General features: G+C 37.7%; 1 protein-coding gene across 9 annotated transcripts in view; it reads right to left on the reverse strand.

The window, feature by feature from the left end:
• GAS2 (growth arrest specific 2) overlaps window positions 1–14,350 on the reverse strand; it is a 51,360-nt gene extending 37,010 nt beyond the window's left edge. The window contains exons 1-2 of one of the 9 annotated variants that reach the window (XM_033515212.1): window positions 14,156–14,350; window positions 4,368–4,529 (exon numbers count right to left, since the gene is read on the reverse strand). In XM_033515212.1, the coding sequence (XP_033371103.1) occupies window positions 4,368–4,509 (142 nt within the window). In that variant the 5' untranslated portion in view covers window positions 4,510–4,529; window positions 14,156–14,350. The other 8 variants (XM_033515210.1, XM_033515209.1, XM_033515211.1 and 5 more) reach the window with 8 other exon arrangements.
• Between the last annotated feature and the right edge of the window lie 4,773 nt (window positions 14,351–19,123).

Consider the following 19,123-nt stretch of genomic DNA (forward strand, 5'->3'; position numbering starts at 1 on the left):
AAGGCGAGCAAGAACACTAAGCTGACACAGATTTCATTCAAAATCAAAGAAAGACAGCTTTTGTGACAGCTACAGCTAGTCTATAGCTGCACAGATAAAAATGGCTGTAACAGACACCAATTTGACCAGCCTAGTTTGTTACAGAAGTAAACAAGTCCCCAGGTGAGGCAATGATAGGTTGGATTCAAACTCAAACAGGGGGCCCCAGCCAATCCCATTCAATCATGAATGCAGATATCTAATTGGCCAGTGAGCTAGGTGGTGTTAAGACCCCAACCAATCAGATGTGTAAGCATGGGATATTTGAAGCCCCTATAAAAGGGGATGCCCATCAATAAACTTTGACTGTTGTCACATGAATTTTGGTGTGTTCAGTTGCATGCCTGTCTCCAACAACTGTGACAAGTTTTCTTGCAGAAGACTTACCATTCTTCAACCTCAAACTTTACAACTCCTTCAACAAACTTTCAAATACCTAGCCTTGTCTTCAACTTGATGCCTCTCCTAACATCCTCACTTCTGTTCCTTTTCTCCAAGCCTCCTTCACTTTTGCACCCAAGCACCTTTTACATGCATCAAACAATATTCAATGTTTACAAGTCAAATTCCTCAGCATCTTGCATTCCCTGCCCTCTCAGCTCTGAACTTCTAAAGCCCTCTTGCTATTAAGAAGAGGTCTCAGGACTGAAATCTTGGAGACCAGCCTGAGATGTAGTAAGTCGTACGTGCTAAATATAGCTGGATAGAATAAAAAGACAATATAACCCTCTACAGCTTGTAAATAAACTCTGGGAATGGGGAAAAATATTACAAGTCCACAAAACTACCAAAGAGGAAACAGGGAAACCATCTCTTTCTACCTATCCTAAGCTACAGGCTGGTGAGGAGGCCCACTCCTCCTCATGTCAGCCATTTAGCTTCTGCAGACACACAAAAAACCAAGAAAATACTAGAGAGTAAAGCAGACAAGCAAACCTTTCAAACTGCCATTTTGCCTCTTCTAGAAGAGTTCTAATGTGTGCTAATTCCCATATGCAGCTTGCTCAAAGTAGAATAGAACTTTTCAGTATCCTGAAGAACATTCTACTAAAGTAAGTATATACACTATCAAATTTGGAGTTCATCAGCAGTGAAAACATTCCCAAATGCTTCATTGGCTCTATACCTAATAGAAACAAGACTAAGAGATCATCATGACTTGCAAGTCAGCTAGGTTAACATACCTCATTAGCTTTGTCACAGTCATTTCACTGAGACACCAAAGCTCAACAGAGAGAAGCAAAGACAGGAGACACAACATCTATAGCTACAATCTTCCTTTCCAGCAGACAAACCACAACACTGACATGTTCCACATCAAAAATGTTCTAATGTACAATATTTATGAGTTAATCCAATTTGACACATGGATTTCATCTGCAATGCCCATTTTTTCCATCCCCCAGAGTGTAGACAGCTAAAATATATTCATTCAGCAATGGAGCTGTAATGACAAACTGTCCTCTCAGAAGACCTGGGTTTTTCTGATGTGATTCAAAAAATAATTAGCAAAGTGCACACAAAAGTACTAGTTATTACTAAACAAAAAAGAACCCACAACAGTGTCCACGCTAAATTAAATATCTAAAGTCTCAGGATTTAAAATTCTTTCAATGTTATTTTCCAGCTGCACCGTGTATCTCACTTTTCTAATTTATCATTTGGGTAAGGTCAAATTCTAGCTATGCCTACTTTCTATCTGATATCAAAATACTTCATTCATATTATAAAGTGCCATGTCCCAATAATGTTTTCCAGTTTGATTTTGAACCCACATCATGCTATGCTGCTGCAAAACCATCACCATTTCAACCTCCAGTAACACTTTATAGGACATAATTGTATGACAATTATCAGACAAATATCTCATTATTGTATGACAATTATGAGACAAAAATCTCCTAAAACACCATCACTTGATCAAACTACCTCAAAGAGTTTCAGACCTATACTCACCTAAAATACTATTTTTTTTAAAAATCTATATTTCTTTGAAAAGATTATGTGTCCTTTTTGAGTCCTAGTACAGATGAATGGCAAAAATATAGATGAAACCAAACATGAACCAAAATGGCAAAAGTTAAATGAAAAGCATATTAATTTCCTTTATAAATTGATAAATCTTTTTGCATGAAAAATGCCATAAGGCCACTTACAATGAAGCCACATAAGATACAGACAGAGCAAGCTAGGATGTGGATGTATTATCTGATCCATGTTACTTGCACATCAGTGCATGTAAAGATCTACTGACCATTAATGCAAAATACATTATCTCTTCCACTTAGAGGGGAAAAAGCCCAAAACAAACAAAAAAAGCTTTCTATATCTTCTATCCTTTTGGATGCTGAAAAATGCATTCTGTATATTCATTTCTATTTTATTATAGAGGAGCATGCTCACACATCCCTTCTCTATTTAAAGTTTGTCTAAATTATGCAGTAATGAAAGTTTGAATTCTCAGCTAATATACTCTTATGAATAATAATTATTTTAATTCACAATTTATTTTGAATGTGAATTTTAACTTAATTGAATTATTAATTTTAATTATATAGGATAGATTCAATTCATCACCACAAACTCGGAGAAAATGAGAGCTTGGTGCAAGAAGGTGTGGGGGAATGCATTAAGCAAATGAACTGTATACGCTGCTTAATTAAAAGAAGGTTGTGCCCATTTATTTCTGCAGTGCAGAACTTGGTGTCCATATGAAAAATCAGATATTTAATTACAGTTGGCATTTCGTTACCTCCTGCTGGTTGTTACTTCCTTGCTCAAAGAGTGACCTCATTCCTAAACTTATCACTGGGAGAACACTGTTACAAACTGCAAACAAGCTTCTATTTGTTTTTCACTAAAACTTCATTGTTTAAACCATTTAAACAATATATTGAATCCTTAATGGAATGTGCTGCCTCCAATTCAAAAAACAGTCACTTGGAGAACTGTCTTGTGGTAATTGGAATGAAATGTTTCTGAATTTTTCTCTGGTTTGCATAGAAAATTTTATATTCAAAACACATCAATTTAAATGGGAGTACCACACAAATATGTCATTTAAAAGACCTGCCACTTTTGCAGTTGTGGATTCATATCTCAACTCAAAACTGGGTATTGTCTACCTGCAAAACACTGTGTTCTATTGACACTGTGCTTATTGACCAGATCTGTCATAAGTGATGTTTCCTTTTCTTTCTCTTAAAAATGAGTAAATAGAGCAATATAGAATATGCTGATGAAAGACACTGTTATATCGATATACTGTTATACTCTGTTATTGCATGATATCAATGAGATGGTTTAACTACAGCATTTGCCATGACAAGACACTGCCCATGTCTCAACAGAATAGATTTTCAGAAAAGTTTTTTTAAAATTAATCCTCCAAATTAAAAAGTTCACATCCAAATATTCCTCCAATCCCATCAACTAAAGTTTCATATATACATACTTCTGAAATATTTTTCTTCTCTTTATTTAATGAGAGGAATTACTTGCATGTCTCCCTTAGAATGCAGTATTATTTAAGTCATCTATTTCTTTGGTAGTATCCACTGTATCTACAGAGATCACACAAGAGCCATTTTTCCCTGAGTGTTCACAGCAAACATCATACTATTTCCTGGCTCATAGTTTCTAAATTCTGCCTTCTTCAATAATTTATACATCTCAAAGCATTGCCTCTCCTTTCTGCCAGGGACAACCTCATTTGCTCTTTTCCGTATGTACCTGATCTTTTTCCTCAGTTTTGGTTTGCATCCTCTTCTGACAACAAGAAGCTTTGTCTTCATACACCAAGATGTACAGCTGCAACCAGTAAATCCCCAGGTCCCAGCTATGCTAGGTCAAATCCCTCTATGCACAGGCTACCCTAAGTCTTAACATGCATTGCCTTGGGCAGCAGTTATCAATTACTAGACTGTTTGGTCAGAGAAAAACTATTTAATGGTTCTTTCTGTTCAAGACAGTCAGTACACTGTAGTCCTTAGGAGGCCTATCAATAAAAAGGGAAAACACAGGTGAAGACAGCAATTGGAACGATTCAGCTTAGTGGTATAAGTACAGAAAACACATGAAAAAAAAATAATTAAAAGGAAATTTGAAAGAAAACTAAATACAGACTGTATAATGTTCATTTATGCTCCTCATAGAAACACAATGGAGGCAAATCTCTCATTAGCTTTTCTGACCTTGCTAATGTTTGTGCTATATGGCTGCAGCTACGTAATCATAACTTGATTTTTGAAACACAAAGAAATCTGAATTCCCAGTGTAAGGAGTTCTCATACTGCCCAGTATCTGCATTCCATCTTATTGTACCTTACCCAGCAGGTTTGTGAGCCACAGGGCCAAATCCTCTTTCATTGGCAGCAAGTTGGCCTCATGTCTACTTGCAAGCCATTGACTATACTGATGCATGTCGGACAGGCCAGGCCCACGTGCCTTCGGGCTCAGGGCAGTGCACATTGCTTATCTGGTAGTTGTACCTGTTTAATTATATATAAAAAAAAAAAAAAAGAAAAAAAAAAGAAAAAAGTTATTCATTTTACCAAATAAAATCTCAGGCGCTCCATTTTTAGAATTGTAGAAGACAATCCTATCCTGAATATAATGCCCATCTCTGGAAGTGTGCAAGGCCAGGTTGGACAGGTCTTTGAGCAACCTGGTCTAGTGGTAGGTGTCTCTGCCATGGCAGGGGAAGGGGCTGGAATGAGGTGTCTTTAAGATCCCTTCCAACCTGAACAATTCTGTGATTCAATACTGACAACAGTAATTATGAGTCTAAGAAATCAGATATCAGACAAACAGTCATGGATCTAACACATGGTTGCAAACACCAATGACTAAAACTTTGCTTTGTTAATGGATTTTTTTGGCAAGTCATTAAATCATACAAATAAATGTTAATTTCATTTGTATCACCAAGCTACATGTTGCCAATGAAACAAAATATTCTGCAAGGAATTACTAAAATCAAATGAAAATAAGCATTTTACACGAAGCTAACAACTCACTATGGTGCCTGACCCAATACTCATTCAGATTAATTAGAGAACTTCAGAGATTTTTGGATCATGCCCAGGAAAAAATGGCAACAACAAAATTACGCTCCTACTGCAAACTTATTAACAATTAATAAATTCTGTAAGCAAATGGAAACAGTCTACCCTACAGCTTCAAAATTATTAAAGAAAAAACTGCACCAAATATATTGATTGAATAGCATTATTTCTTCAGAAAGCAGAACAGCTAGTATTGGTCACTCACACTTGCCACTTCCCAAACTCTCCTCTGCTCCAGTAACAATTTACTGAAACTTTAGTTTCAGGTAAGATAACTAATCTTTGTTTATTGTCAGCTGACCGATTCTCACCAATTGCAGTAAGACATGTCAACTGGCTTCAGTTTATGATAATCTGCAAACACCTTCTTTCTGTTCTTTGCATACCTTTCATACCAGGTAAGAGATATTTGTGACTTCATAAACAACAGCAGAAAAAAAAGAACAATTTTTTATACTATCCATTATGGGCTGAGTAACAAAAATACTGAAAAAATTTCTTTTTCAAAAAAGGAAAATATTTACTAAATGTAAAAAAAAAAAAAAGCGCCTTTTCATAAAATTGTGCTGTAACTAACTTTTCCAAATGTATATAATGGTATCTGGGATATTTTAATACTTGTATTAAAATTCTCCAGCATTTTTTACCCTACTCTGTGTAACTCCATGTTTGCAAAAAGATCTGTGTCTAGTTGACAGCACCTCACCCTAGGTCCTGAAGTTTAGCTTGCCCTTGAGACAGGCACAGCTTTCACTACAAATATATTTCTTACTGAAAATTAGACCATTTTTTTCAGTTGGGGAGAAGCAAAAATAAACATAAAAAATATTTATTCTCTTGTATAAACACATATTTCTGAATTATGAGTAGATTTTACATTTCTCTAACAACAAAAAAAAATCCTTATGTATCAAAGCTTCTTTGAAAGCAGAGGAGTTTAAAGCAGACTATTATGCACAGCTCTCGTGAAACTGACCTTGTAAAAAGGTCAGCTTGGATTTATGGCTCAAATCATACCTGTTCATATAGGCAGGCTGCAAGGGAGGGGAGGGAGAAGCCTTGGACTGTTAGCTCTGCAAAAATCAGTCTTGAATGTCACTCTCAAAATAGACTGATTCAGACTAGAAGCAACCAACAGCTAAGAAATTTCAATGACAATACATTTAAATTTTCTCTAAGTCATTCAGAAGCACATAAATTAGTCTTTCAAACCACTGCTTCATTTGAAGCAAACAGAAGTAAAACAGGTAACTGACACCAGCTGTCTTCAAAGATTATAGGGAAAGATCAACTATCTACCACTCACTTGCTTTCCAAAAAGAGCCCTCAAATAATTTTGACCACTTTCTGGAGTCTATAACCTCCACTGAAACAGTGAGAGCCAGAACTGAAATTAGCTTGTTCTCTTTAATTACCTCTGCAATGATAGTGGCAAAATGCAATATAAGTAAGTAAATAAGTAAATAAATAAATAAATGAGTTCTTATTCCTCTGTATGTATCTAAATATTTAGGAAAATCCTGCAAAAATACAACAGAAAAAGCAGAACTCCTTCACTGAAGGAACTAATAAGACCATGCACCTCTTCAATGGGAAAAATTTCACAGTTCATACTTTGTGCTTTGTGAAGGGGGTTAGATTGGATGACACTTAGAAGTCCCTTCCATTCTGAATTTATTGTTATTTTTTATTTCACAGATGTACAGAGCAATATTAATCATGAAACCCTACGCAGGATCTACCCTGCTACAAGGGTAAAAATTGGCACACACACTGAGCTGGGTTGTGTCAAGAAGAAAACAACAGGCAATAAATACCCTTTTCTTTCATCCTACTTCCATCACAAGACTGTGTATATGAAGTGCCCTATGGGAACCTGGGGCTAATTGATCACCAACATTATGATATAGCTGACAGTCAGCCAGATACAATACAGGCTGCTGACACTGGTAGGGCTGAAGTAATTCTATGGTCTCAAAGTTACATTTCATTAAGACAAGACAAAACAGAAGGAAGGCTTCTTAAACAGCTACATAGAAGCAGTCTGGGTTTCCACATCAGCCTGTGGAAGAAGCACTGTAATCTATTTACACTTCTGGCCTGTTTATGTGGAAATGCAGAATAGAGAATTGGTGGACTAGGGATGCTATTTCAGTTTGTCTCTAAAATACAGCATTGTCTTTATATTTCATACTGACCTAACTCAGCAATCAGGCTGTGTAAAGTCCCAAGAAACCACTGAGGGAAAGAAATTCCTTCCTGAAACTATTCAGGGAAGAAAAGTGGGAGAACAAAGATTTTGGAGGATGCAAGGGTGCTTCAGTTTCTTAGTAACTGTAGTAGTAAGAAGAAAAAAAAGAGACAAGAAGGGTATTCTGAGTTTAAGGCAGTTTTCATAAGACACATTCTCAGAATGAGAAACTGGAAAGGTAACAAAAGGCAGACAGGTGACAAAAGTCTCTGGAAGATGAAATTGATTCATGCATCTCTATATTGGGACTAGGTCTTCTCAAAATAGTAGCCCCGAATTAAAATAATGTATCACTAATTTTTGAAGTGGGCATGCAAAGTAAGGACTGGGGAATGAGAAAATTAATACTGATGAAGAGCCTGAAAAATTACAGATAATTACATACAAGCCAACCTTACCTCTGTATAAGTTTTATTTTTATTTAATTTCAAAAAAATCCCAAATTTTTCATTTCCTCACTACTTTTATGAAAAACTGCCCTACAGGTCAGTAAAATCTACAAAACTCCTACCTTGGAGTTTTAAAATTAATAATTCTTAAAAAATTAAAACTCAGCTTTCAAGGAGCAGAGTATCTCCTGTCACAAGCTCTAGTGACAGGTAAGTTACTGAAGGTAAGTTATCAAACTGCAAGCATCAGAAACTTTTGAGCGCTGAATTATTCTTCATGCAAACACTGATTGCTACTGAACTTGTTAAATTCAACTTAAGCCTTCACAATACTTCACTATTGAAGTACCCAAGTTTCAGCAAAAAGTTCATCTACTTCATCAATTGTACTATCCCATACATACTAGAACTTCATCACATATTGGTTCGGATCCATGAAGAAGTCAAAATGAGATAAAGACAGCAACTGAGTCCTGAGGTCCTTCAAGATCTGTTTGAAGACTCTTTCTCTGGTGAAGGCCAGGCCCTTGTTTCATCACTCAGAAACCTTCAAATCTCTTTCTTAAAATGTTTTAATATATTTATTTTAGTGAACTGAAGAAGTTTATTGACAATTTATCAGCAAAGAATTTGGTCAGAGGAATGGACTAATTTGCATCAGAGGTAGAGAGCAGCTTTCAAGGATATATCACCACACCTGAGGCAAGCCTTTGGCTCCAACAAGCATTTCATTCTTTTCTTTTGGCAGACAAAGTATGAAGGAAGTTGCCAAAAAATATTTGGTTTCCTAATCTCACTATATTCTAACAGCAACATCAAATCATCATATATACAGCTGTTTAAAACTAGCCAACATGAGCATGTCAGATATTTTATAGAATGTTACACTTCTTTTTAAAATGTTGAGGCTGATGTGATATGCAGAAGCATTTTCAAAACTTATCTCTAAAGGCTTTAAAGCAACTGCTTCACCTTACTATTCAGAACATAGACAAGGAACAGTCTTTGACTACTTTTCATCCTGTTTTGTTACAGTTCAAATTTATGTGGCACAACCCTTTTTTGGACATCTCAATAAGAGGATGACATCTCAAATTCTTAGCCTTATTGTCTAGATGAAGAATTCAGTGTGGGATGGTTTACAGAACACTCAGAAACGTGTATCAGATTCCACACACTAAAAGGTCCTATTTCTCTCTGCTTGCTACTACTGAACAGTGAAGTTCTTATTTTGTTTTACAGTAGTGCATTTACTTATCTGTGTATTGCAGTTCACTGCTTGTATTTTGCCAGCAGTGTAACATTACACTATCTGATAATTTTATCAGTGATCATCAGGTGAAAGCAATGAGAATCAAACAAGTGATCTTCTGTGTTTCTACTGGCTTTTGTTGGGGTTAATGGGTAGGAAAAAAGGAATCAAGAATGATACACTGTACTCAAAACACACAGGAGGCAAAGACTGTTTAATCTAGACAGTAAAACTGGATGCACAATGAAGCACTTACAGTTTCAGATCCCCAGATTCAATTCCCTTTCCTATTCTAACAATCCTCCTTAACTATAAAATTGTGGTAATTTTCTTCAACCAAGTATAAAAAGGAGGAAAAAATATTCTGTTTAGGAAAAAGATATAAAATATATAAAAGCTTGCATGTATGCATATACAAAGAAAATACATGTACTCCACCCTGCTAGCTAATCATATAAACCAATAAGTTTTTACTCCAAATTACCCATACAGTTTCAGCTTATATACATAACAGCTTATACTGAGTAGCTGCTGGCTACACAGTGCTCTCTGTACCGCACAAGTTTCACTGTCACTTCAACCTGGTTCCCAATTACAACATGTGCATTAATTCTCAAAGAAAAAGGGGCCTGAACCATTTCTTTCAGCTTGCTCCTACACACAATTCTTCCAGGTCAGGAAGGAAGAAGTCTTGCTGAGTCACTTGCTCTTTTTGACTTAAGAATTAGCATAGAAGTTAAGTATCCAGTGAAAAGAGAATTTTTCTTTGTAGGCAGTTAGAAGAGAATAAAACTAAGTTAAAAGCATCTATGGAGGAGAAAAGAAAATTCATAAAGCAAATGCATAACTCCCTGCAGTGATCAATCAAATCACCTCCGACGCAAAGCTCCTACATGATGTGCCCTTTGCACCATAACAGCTTGACAGGGACACTGTGCATAGACACAGGTTTGGCCCACCCAGGCACTACTGTCTAGGAGGCAAGTTTGTTGACTGGCTCCGTGCAGTTGGCAGCCAAACCAGAGTTATCCAGGACTGAAGATCTGCATATATGCCAGTTCAATGGCCTAGATGGATACAACTGGAACAGAAGATGGCATAACTCTGCCTTGGATCCCGAGTTCAAAGACTCTTTTTCATAAACCTAGGATTAAATACGCAGGCTTTAAGCATGTGCACTGAGATCTGTTATAATATGACTGAAGAAGCTTATTAGCCACCAGCTGTAGAAGAAACTAAACATCATACATACAACAGTGTAACTGCTTTACTGTCAGTGATAGAGGAAACAGACAGCAACTTAGACAAAATCAGCAAGTTTTTCTCTGAAGGAACTGGAACTTGAGCACTACACTGTACATTGGCTTTGACAGAGGGGTATCAGCTCTAAATGCAGACAATCTCCTGCTGTCTTAGAGAGAAGGTAATGCTATTGGAAAGCAGCCAACCTGGAAGGAGAGGAGACAGAGGATCAAAAGCCAGAACAGAGCTCATGAATGTATCTGGCAAGGGTCTCTGCTGGATCTCCCTGCTAGTTCTAATCACCTCAAGCAGATGGAAAAGAACAGAACTTTTGAAACTTTACTAGAGTTTAAGGGGACTGTGTTACTAATTGTAACAGCAAGTTGAGTGCAAAAAAGGCGTAAGATTCAGTATTCATAAACAGATTAAGTTGCAGAACAAAATGCATAATTGTGCAAGTAGAAATGAAGCTGCCCAATTTGGGACCCATATTGCAATCACCACCTCCACATCATCAAGTGCCAGTTTTATAAATATAGCACAACCAAGGAAAAATATATTCACATTTTAAAACTTAAGTAAGTTTTCCAGTCTCACTGTTGACATAGTTTTCAGATTTGCAGAGTATAACATCAGTTCACAGACTAAAGGCTGCTCTTATTTTTCCACCCCCCCCGATATATATACATATGTGTATACACACACATATATGCAGAAAGAGGGAAAAAAGTTATATGAACATTTTCTTTAAAAAGACATAAAAATATCTAAAATCTTTTGATTTTTTAATGTTAGGAAACTGTTCCCTATGGTGAGATCTGCTAGACAGTGGAATGATTTTCCCAAATGAAACTGTGAAACTTCCCTTTCTTGAAATCCTAAAAATGGACTAAACGAAACAGTAAGAAAATAACCACAAACTTGCCACTCACCGTTAGATATTACTTAGTCAATATTTACCACCTTCAATTTCCAGTTTACTACAGTAGTAATCACTCTCATTTTGTCCTTTTGCATATGTAAAAACAAACACAATCATTTTTAAAGTCATTCTGCTACTACCTTGCATATCTCCTCTTCAAGAGCTATTTGCAGAGCTTTCCCTTCTGTAAGAAACAGTAGGTCATTATCATACATGTACCTTACATGTAATCTTAGCTCCCTACTATAAACAAGCAGATAAAACATATGCTGACAAATGCAGCAAGCATATCTTTATAAGGAAATTTAATTTTTCTAGATATTTTATTATCCTTATAAACTATACCACAAGCAATTTAGCCCAAGGATTCTGGAGTTTTCCCAGATTAACTTGGAGCATACTGTAAGTTAGGAGCAGGGGGAGGGGCACTGAAGGGGAACCACCATCTGAAACTCATTAATCAATTAGAATTTTTCATGGCTTACATCAAAATGTGATCTGTTCCGACAGAGTAAGTTTTAATCACAAGAAGCCTTTGTCCTTTACATTATGAATATACATTATAAATGTGCACAGTACTTCAAGGGGAGGATGGAGAGCCTGGCACAACAAGATGGAGACCTTACAAATACTTTATACCTGTAAGGCCCTTGGTTTGAGGCCAGACCAAAACAAAGTTAACTGCACTTAAAAATCTGTTCTAGTAATTGGAAACTTAGACATTTTCAGGACTATGCCTAGTAGAAAGAATTTTATTGCCTTGATAATGACCCCCTTACCAAAAGCAAAGCAGAAAGTCTTTCTCACACAGACGGAAACAAAACTTTAGAAACATTCAATACGTACCTGCTCATAAAATTATAACTTCTGGAAACAGAGCCTGATTCCTAACACTGTCTGAAACCTAAGAAGTTGATTCCTCTTTGCCTGGCTCTTACTGTATGCTTATCTGCTTGTCTAAACAAAATAGCCATTAAAAAATAGTACAGAAGTTTCATCCTCTACCAGTTAGAAAAAGAAATACATATTTAAACTGATATATCACATCTTACACGGAGTAGAAGTGTCTCTTGCTGCAAGGACACTATGCAGACAGTACTACAAGCTGACTTTCAATCATCAGCTTTGCTTTTATTTATGATGTTCCATTTCTAAATCCTATCCTAAAATTAGTGTTAAGTTTAACTGAGAGGTGTAAAGTGGAGTTGAAAAGGTACTGTGGATAGTAAGTGTGCCAATTTAAATAAGACTGTAGGTAAAATAAATAAAATGACCAAATAAGTCAGTAGGATAAAAAGTGGCAGGTAGAACTTGAGGATAGTATTGACTCTTCAGCACTTAACCATCTTCGTACAGGTTTGACCATGGTTCCAACAAGGGCGGTATAATCCTGATCAGATGGCCTATGGCACTGTACATTATGAATTTAGGAATGTCCTATTTAGTAACTTCCTATTAAATCACAATCCACATAACAAAACCCTCATAAAACTGTTACAATTGGTACAGCATCTACTTCACAACAAAACAAAAAATACATCATTTAATGTACATGAAAAACCAATAATACTTCGTTCATTTTTCATTGCAAAGTAATGTCAGAAGTATGCTGAAACTGCACTGGGGAGCCTGCAATGCATGCGTTCCGGTGTCCCAGGAGCTCTAATCCCCTAGGAGCGTGCAGAGACAGCAGGTTAAGATGACACTATTGCATCAGGATGCACATAGCAATCCTAGATAGAGACAGCTATCTATTCATTCCTTACACGTACAGCGTTAGTGAAGAAATAGAGCCTTCTTAAAAGTGAAACTCTGTCCTCGGAGATTCGAATCTAAAGCCTGAGGAGGAAACCAAAAGCCCTGAAAGGGCGGCTTTTGGCACAAGAGGGGTCTCGTCCTCCTGTCTCTGGGGGCGGCGGAGGGGCGAGCTGGGAGCGCTTGACGCAGCCGCCCGCGCTCCGGCGGAGCTCGGCCGCCTCCCGCACCGCAGCTGCCGCAGCTTCACATGCGGACGCTCGCATTTCCCGCGGGCGCTGCAGACAAACCCGCCCTCCTCCACTCGCACTACCAGCAACCCAGGGCTGCCTAGAAAAGCCACAAAGATAAACGAGAGGTTTGGGCCAGGGCTGAGCGCACAGTAAGAGCCACCCCCCGTCCCTTCTTGCCCGCCCTGCTCTCACCCGCCGCGGATTCCGAAGCGTTTGTCCTCCTCGGGGCCCCTCCACAGACAGGCTGAGTTAATGGCTTTGCCATGAGTGCTGGAAGTGCTGCTCCCAGGTCTGCCCCTCGGGGGCAGGACCAAGCAAACCCATCGCAGCCCCCGGCCCTCCGCAGGATGCCCAGGGCAGCCCGCTAGCAACCCGCATCCTCACCGCGGTGAGCCCCGGGAGAACCACGAGTGGACTTCCTCCACGCACACTCTCATTCCGCCTCCACCATGCTTTCAAACTCCCACGCTCAGAGAGCGAGAGGAAAAAAATCCACACCAAAACCCCACCAACAGACAGCAGCAGCAGCCACCCCCGTCGTGCGGCGTAATGCCCACCGCCGAGCCCTGCTGCTCCCCCGACAGACCCCCGCGGCCTCTCTAGGACGGGGGCGGAGGAAGGAAACAAAAGCACCTACTCCCTACCGAAGAGCCGCCGGGCAAAGATCACCTTCCCGCTTTGCTCCGGCCCCTTTCTCTTTAAACTCGAGAGTAGCCGGCGAGACACACGAAACGCCCTCAATTTAAAGGAGCCCGCGTGACAAACTCCGCCGTAAGGCCGACAGCGAGCTCCACTGCTGGGGCAGGCAGGGCTCCTACCTTGGCTGGGGCGGGGGCAGGAAGGCAGGGCTTCCACCTTGGCTAAGGGCGGGCAGGAAGGCAGAGAGGCAGAGCTCCCACCTTGGCAAGGAGCGGGGGAATAGGCAGGCAGGGCTCCCGCTTTGGCTGGGGCGGGCAGGAAGGCAGGGCTCCCACCTCGAACTGGGGGAAACAGGCAGGGCTCCCACCTTGGCCCGGGCAGTCAGGCAGGGCTCCTGGCGCCGCCTCCAAGGCCGCACTCCCTGCCCTCTCGCCTCCAGCGACCGCCGCTGTCCTCTCCAAGTGCAGCTGAGCGGGCTGGTAGCGGCCGCGCTGCCTCTTATACTTCTGTCCGCTCAGCTGTCCTTCAGAAACCCAAAGGTTATGGTTGGGTTTTTTTGTTTGGTTGTTTTTGGGTTTTTTTTTTGTATTTCTGGTGTTGTTTGGGGTTTTTTGTTTGTTTTTTTCCTTGTCTTTGGGGTTTTTTTACACTCCCCCCCCTTCTCTCCTTTTTTTTTTTTTTTTTTTTCTTTCTCTGACACCGATTTCCTATCTTTCAGCAGTCCGCATTGATTGAACGGAAGTTTAATACTTAGGTTTTTTTTCAGAGGGACGGCAAACGAAGTTCACATGAATTTACCCTTGAAATGCTGAGATACTGTATTACAGCCCTTGGGAGTGAGTTGATTCTTGATTCCATTTCTCTTTTATTATTGTTCCCTTTCCAAGACTCGTGGTTGTGGAAATGGAAAGAAAAGAAGAAAAAATGTCACATGCAAGATAAAACTCTGTTTTTTCTTTAGTTTGACTATTATCTCTGGAATTTTTTAACACTTACAGACATATCTTGTAATTGTCACTTTTTTTTTTTCTGGCTAAAGAACTATTTTGTGGAACTTTCTTAATTGCATATTTCTTCATAACCATTTCATGCCACATGGTACATCTTGAATAAAAAAGTATGCTGTTCATAAGTTGATCATTCATATTAGACATTTTAAAGAGTGATGGGTAGAGGTTTGGGTTTTTCTTGTTATCTGTGCTTCATTTGCCAATCTAACTTTTAGGACACAGTTATTTTAGATATTTCATTCTCATCTTATGTCATTTTTGTGATACTTCAACATTTTGCTAAATGTGACAGATATGTCATCAGACAAATGCGCTGTTTGTTCTCTTATTCCCAGCACAGCAAAGCCCCTTTCTTGAATTCAATAGCAGGAAACAGATGTTCAGACTTCTGCTTCTCTTAATACATGAATGTAGATTGTCTTGTTGAGTTTCCTAAAGGTATCATGCTGCCACTTTCAATAAGTGTTCTAGAAGTTCCAGTGCACTTATTTTTCTCTTTCAGTATAGAGTCACTTAATTAAATTGTTCTAGCCAAAACACATTATGTATAATTATACTGAAAGAATTGGTTTAATTTGATTGCTGAAACACTCATCAAACTGACCCTTATTTTTTATTTACATTAATTTCTTTGTGGACTGATCTGCTGGGAAAACTTGATTTGTGTAACAAATGCTGGAGTATTTCTCAAAAATTGCACTATGAGCAAATTCCTGTTCTCTGAATAGCAGATATTCATTCCTGGCCAATCAAATGCACTCTTGTTGTTTATTGTATTCCTATACTATTATTATGCTTTTTTGATGGACAATTAACTGCTGTGATGTGCGCTACTTAAATGAGAGTATTTCATCAGCGTGCTGATATAGTTAAGTATGATGAGCTCTAACCATGTGCTATATAACAGCACAGAATTAAATTACCTTCTAGTTTTGATCCAGTTAGCAAAATTTTAAGGCCCCTGGGCATGACTGTTTTCATTTACTCATCCAATTTTTTTTCTCAGAAAAAAAAAAAAAGGAAAAAAGCCCTAAAAATACATCCTAAAAATGCACTGGGTTGGAACCAATAGTGAGTTGATTCGTGCATGCACTTGATTATCTGTGATCTTACCATTTTTTACCTGACCTTGAGAAAGATTTTGTTTGTTACTTAATAAGGAGCAGCAATTTAAATCCAATTTATGTCAACTCAATATAAAAAACAGCTTGAGATGAGAAGACAAATTTTGTTAAAATGTCCATTATACTTAAAAGTCCTTGTCAATTTCTAGAGAAGTTGAAAAACATTCCCCTAAGCAACAGTTACATCTTGATTAGAAGCTCCGCATGGTTCATGTTCTCTTGAAGTTACAAGATCTGTAATCATTTTAGGAGCAGTTCTGCACAGGGAGTTAAGCTGAGGCTTTTCCAGAGGCCATGCAATAAATCTTGTGTGAGCATTTGCATAGGTACCAGTGGGAAGGACTAGAAAAGCAGTTGTAAGATTTTGAAGATGAAGTTGGTTGTGTGCTCCTTTATATGGTCGGTGTGTACCAAAGGATAATCTAATAACATGAGAGTATTCATAGATACTTTATGTATCTTTCTCTACTGAGGATTGATAGTAGACAAGCAATATGTAACATCCAGTACAAGAGTTAAGAAAAAAAAACCTGACAGATCAAATCTTACTCAAGCAAGAGGGATGGAAACACAGTGCCAAGTATGCATCTGAAGTGTCCATTATATGAATGCTATGTAAGTTTCAGTAGCAGCATCACAATTCTGAACAAACTGAGATTCACACTTCTTCCACCCATTAGCATTAGAATTTGGCTTTCCAATTTGACACAGTAACTTTGGAGCCCCGAAAGAAAGACATTTTCTACATGAGGTTATTTCAATAACAGCCTTGGTTATCTCTGCAGAGGAAATAAACAAAACTTTATTAATGAAATGCTATTGTTGTCATTAGTCCTCCACATAATCAATCGTAGGTCCTCATACTTTCAACTTCCTGTGTCCATGTGTTCTGATAATATTTTTGACAGTCTACTTCCAAACAAATAAAAGGATGAATGGGTACATGAATAAACAATGATTTGAAGACAGACAAAGGAAAGGAGAAGGAGAGGGAGGACTTAATGTGACTGAGGAAGGTACAGCATATTTGGAAGTCATGTGTGCACGTAGGAAAGCTGAACAATATTAATATCACAACAAAATGTTTCTGTGTGTTGTCATCTAGATAATATTCTTTTCCTATTGTTAAAATTAATTCTCATAATAGATGTGTGTATGTGGCTGAGGTGCAACAAATTCTATTTAAAGATATCATAAGCTTACTATGATTTAGGACAAATTCAGGATTCAGGATTAAAGTTTCTGAGAGATTTATTTGGTTGCACATTGTAAACCTTGATGCATAGATATTTGGAGATTAAATTCTGGAGCACGAGGTCAGCAAGGATGACCACAATGGCCCATTTTATTTGCGTAATTCCTCAGTCCTTTTCTAAAAACTGTCTTATAATCACCACCTCTGATGACCTGTGAGTGCTGTATTTTTCTGTGACATCAGGATTTTCTTATGAAGGTACCTTGCAGGTAATTTGCAAATGGGAGAGAAAATCTACCTAGATCAAAGGTTTCTCAATGCCCAGGGAGCTGAAGCAGCAGTCACTGAATGGGAAGAGGAAAAGAGACCAAGAGAAAGACAATGTAGAGTGGAGGATGGCACTCAGTAGGCAGAGATACAGGAATCTGTCTTGTCATATCTGTTGACCCCACTTTCCTGATAATTTTCCAAATTTCCAAAACACTCCTTCTTCCATATATAATTAGTGTCACAACTGACCAGAAAAAAATCCATCAAATATAATAGATACATTGAAATTAATGACTGGCAGCCCAATTCTGTATCAATTCCTAAAGCATATACATTAAAGAGGACATATGTTGGTCAACTAAGAGAAAAGAGATGGGAGAGTTGAGTAGCAGAAATGCTCTGTAAAGTGTATATTCAGTTGAATCTGCTGATTTTCTTACTTTTTGCCATTAAAGGGACAATATAATTAAATTATTTAACTGAAAATAAATAAGTTTGCAATGCAGAAATAGATTTGCTTTGTTCTTTTTTTCAGTACATGCCACAGAAGTTAAAATTCAAAAAACAGTTAAAGGTGACTAAAAATTGCTGATTCTTGAATCAGTTTGTTAGAATATGAGCAACTACAATGAGTGCAGAATGTGTTTCATAAATCATCCAGTATTGCCCCAATATTATAGTACTTATTTTGCCAAAAATTTCCATGTCTTCCTTGAGTTTTAATAAAAGGAGAGTTGTCAATAGCTTTGCAGGCCTGAGCTCAATAAATGTAACGTTATGGAACTTGCTGAAATATATTGCACTAACTGGTGTCAGATACATCTTATTTTAATTTTTTTTCTAAAACAGTTGGAATATAATGTATAAATCTCTGTTAAAATTTGTCCTTTGTATGGCAATTTTAAGAATAGCGGGAAAAAATGAAATTTATAGAATTTTAAAATGTTTCAGTTATGCATCATTTACTATTTTCATTACCATGAAAATAAGACAAGCTGTAATTTAATTCCATCCTCTTATAATTCCTTTCAACATACACAGTGGCTTCACAGTCAACTGAACTTTTATCAAACTTGCAGTGGAACATTCATGTTAAAGCTCTATGAATAAACTTCAAACAACTCCTTTACCATAAAATGTTTTGTCCTTCCATCTTGTAAACTTAGTATGCAAGAACTGTACTTTCTATCCTTATAATGATATATAACTAAAAATAATTACAATTTTCATGAAACTTTGGTTTTGGTCTTAAATATGAGACTGAGTATTGTAATCTAAGAGAAGCCAATTTTCATCATTACGAGTCCTAATATGAGTTAACTGTTTCTACTGCATCATATTTACTAAAACATACCTACTTCTAATCTTTTGGAATAATCTTCATTAGTGTCATGGAAAATATCTGTATGAAATTTGACTAAAATAATACAGATTTCTATCATCACAGAGATGCTGTGATTGATGTACTGTGTACCAGCAAACATAGACTCCTCACAAGATCCAGGTCTATAGTATGTGCATCACTGGGACAAATATTATAGAATAAGTGCTCACAATTCTGATTTATATAGAATGGTATTATTTGGCTGAGCGTCGTAACTGTTTATCCATGGATGCAGAACATGCAGTTGATATGCACAACTACACAATAATTACCAGGCCAAATATATTCTGTTTGACAAAGCACAATAATCTGTCCTTAAACAAACAATGCCTGAAACATAAATGGAGCAGAC

This window comes from Parus major, chromosome 5 (genome assembly GCF_001522545.3).
Source record: "Parus major isolate Abel chromosome 5, Parus_major1.1, whole genome shotgun sequence".
Lineage (NCBI taxonomy): Eukaryota > Metazoa > Chordata > Aves > Passeriformes > Paridae > Parus > Parus major.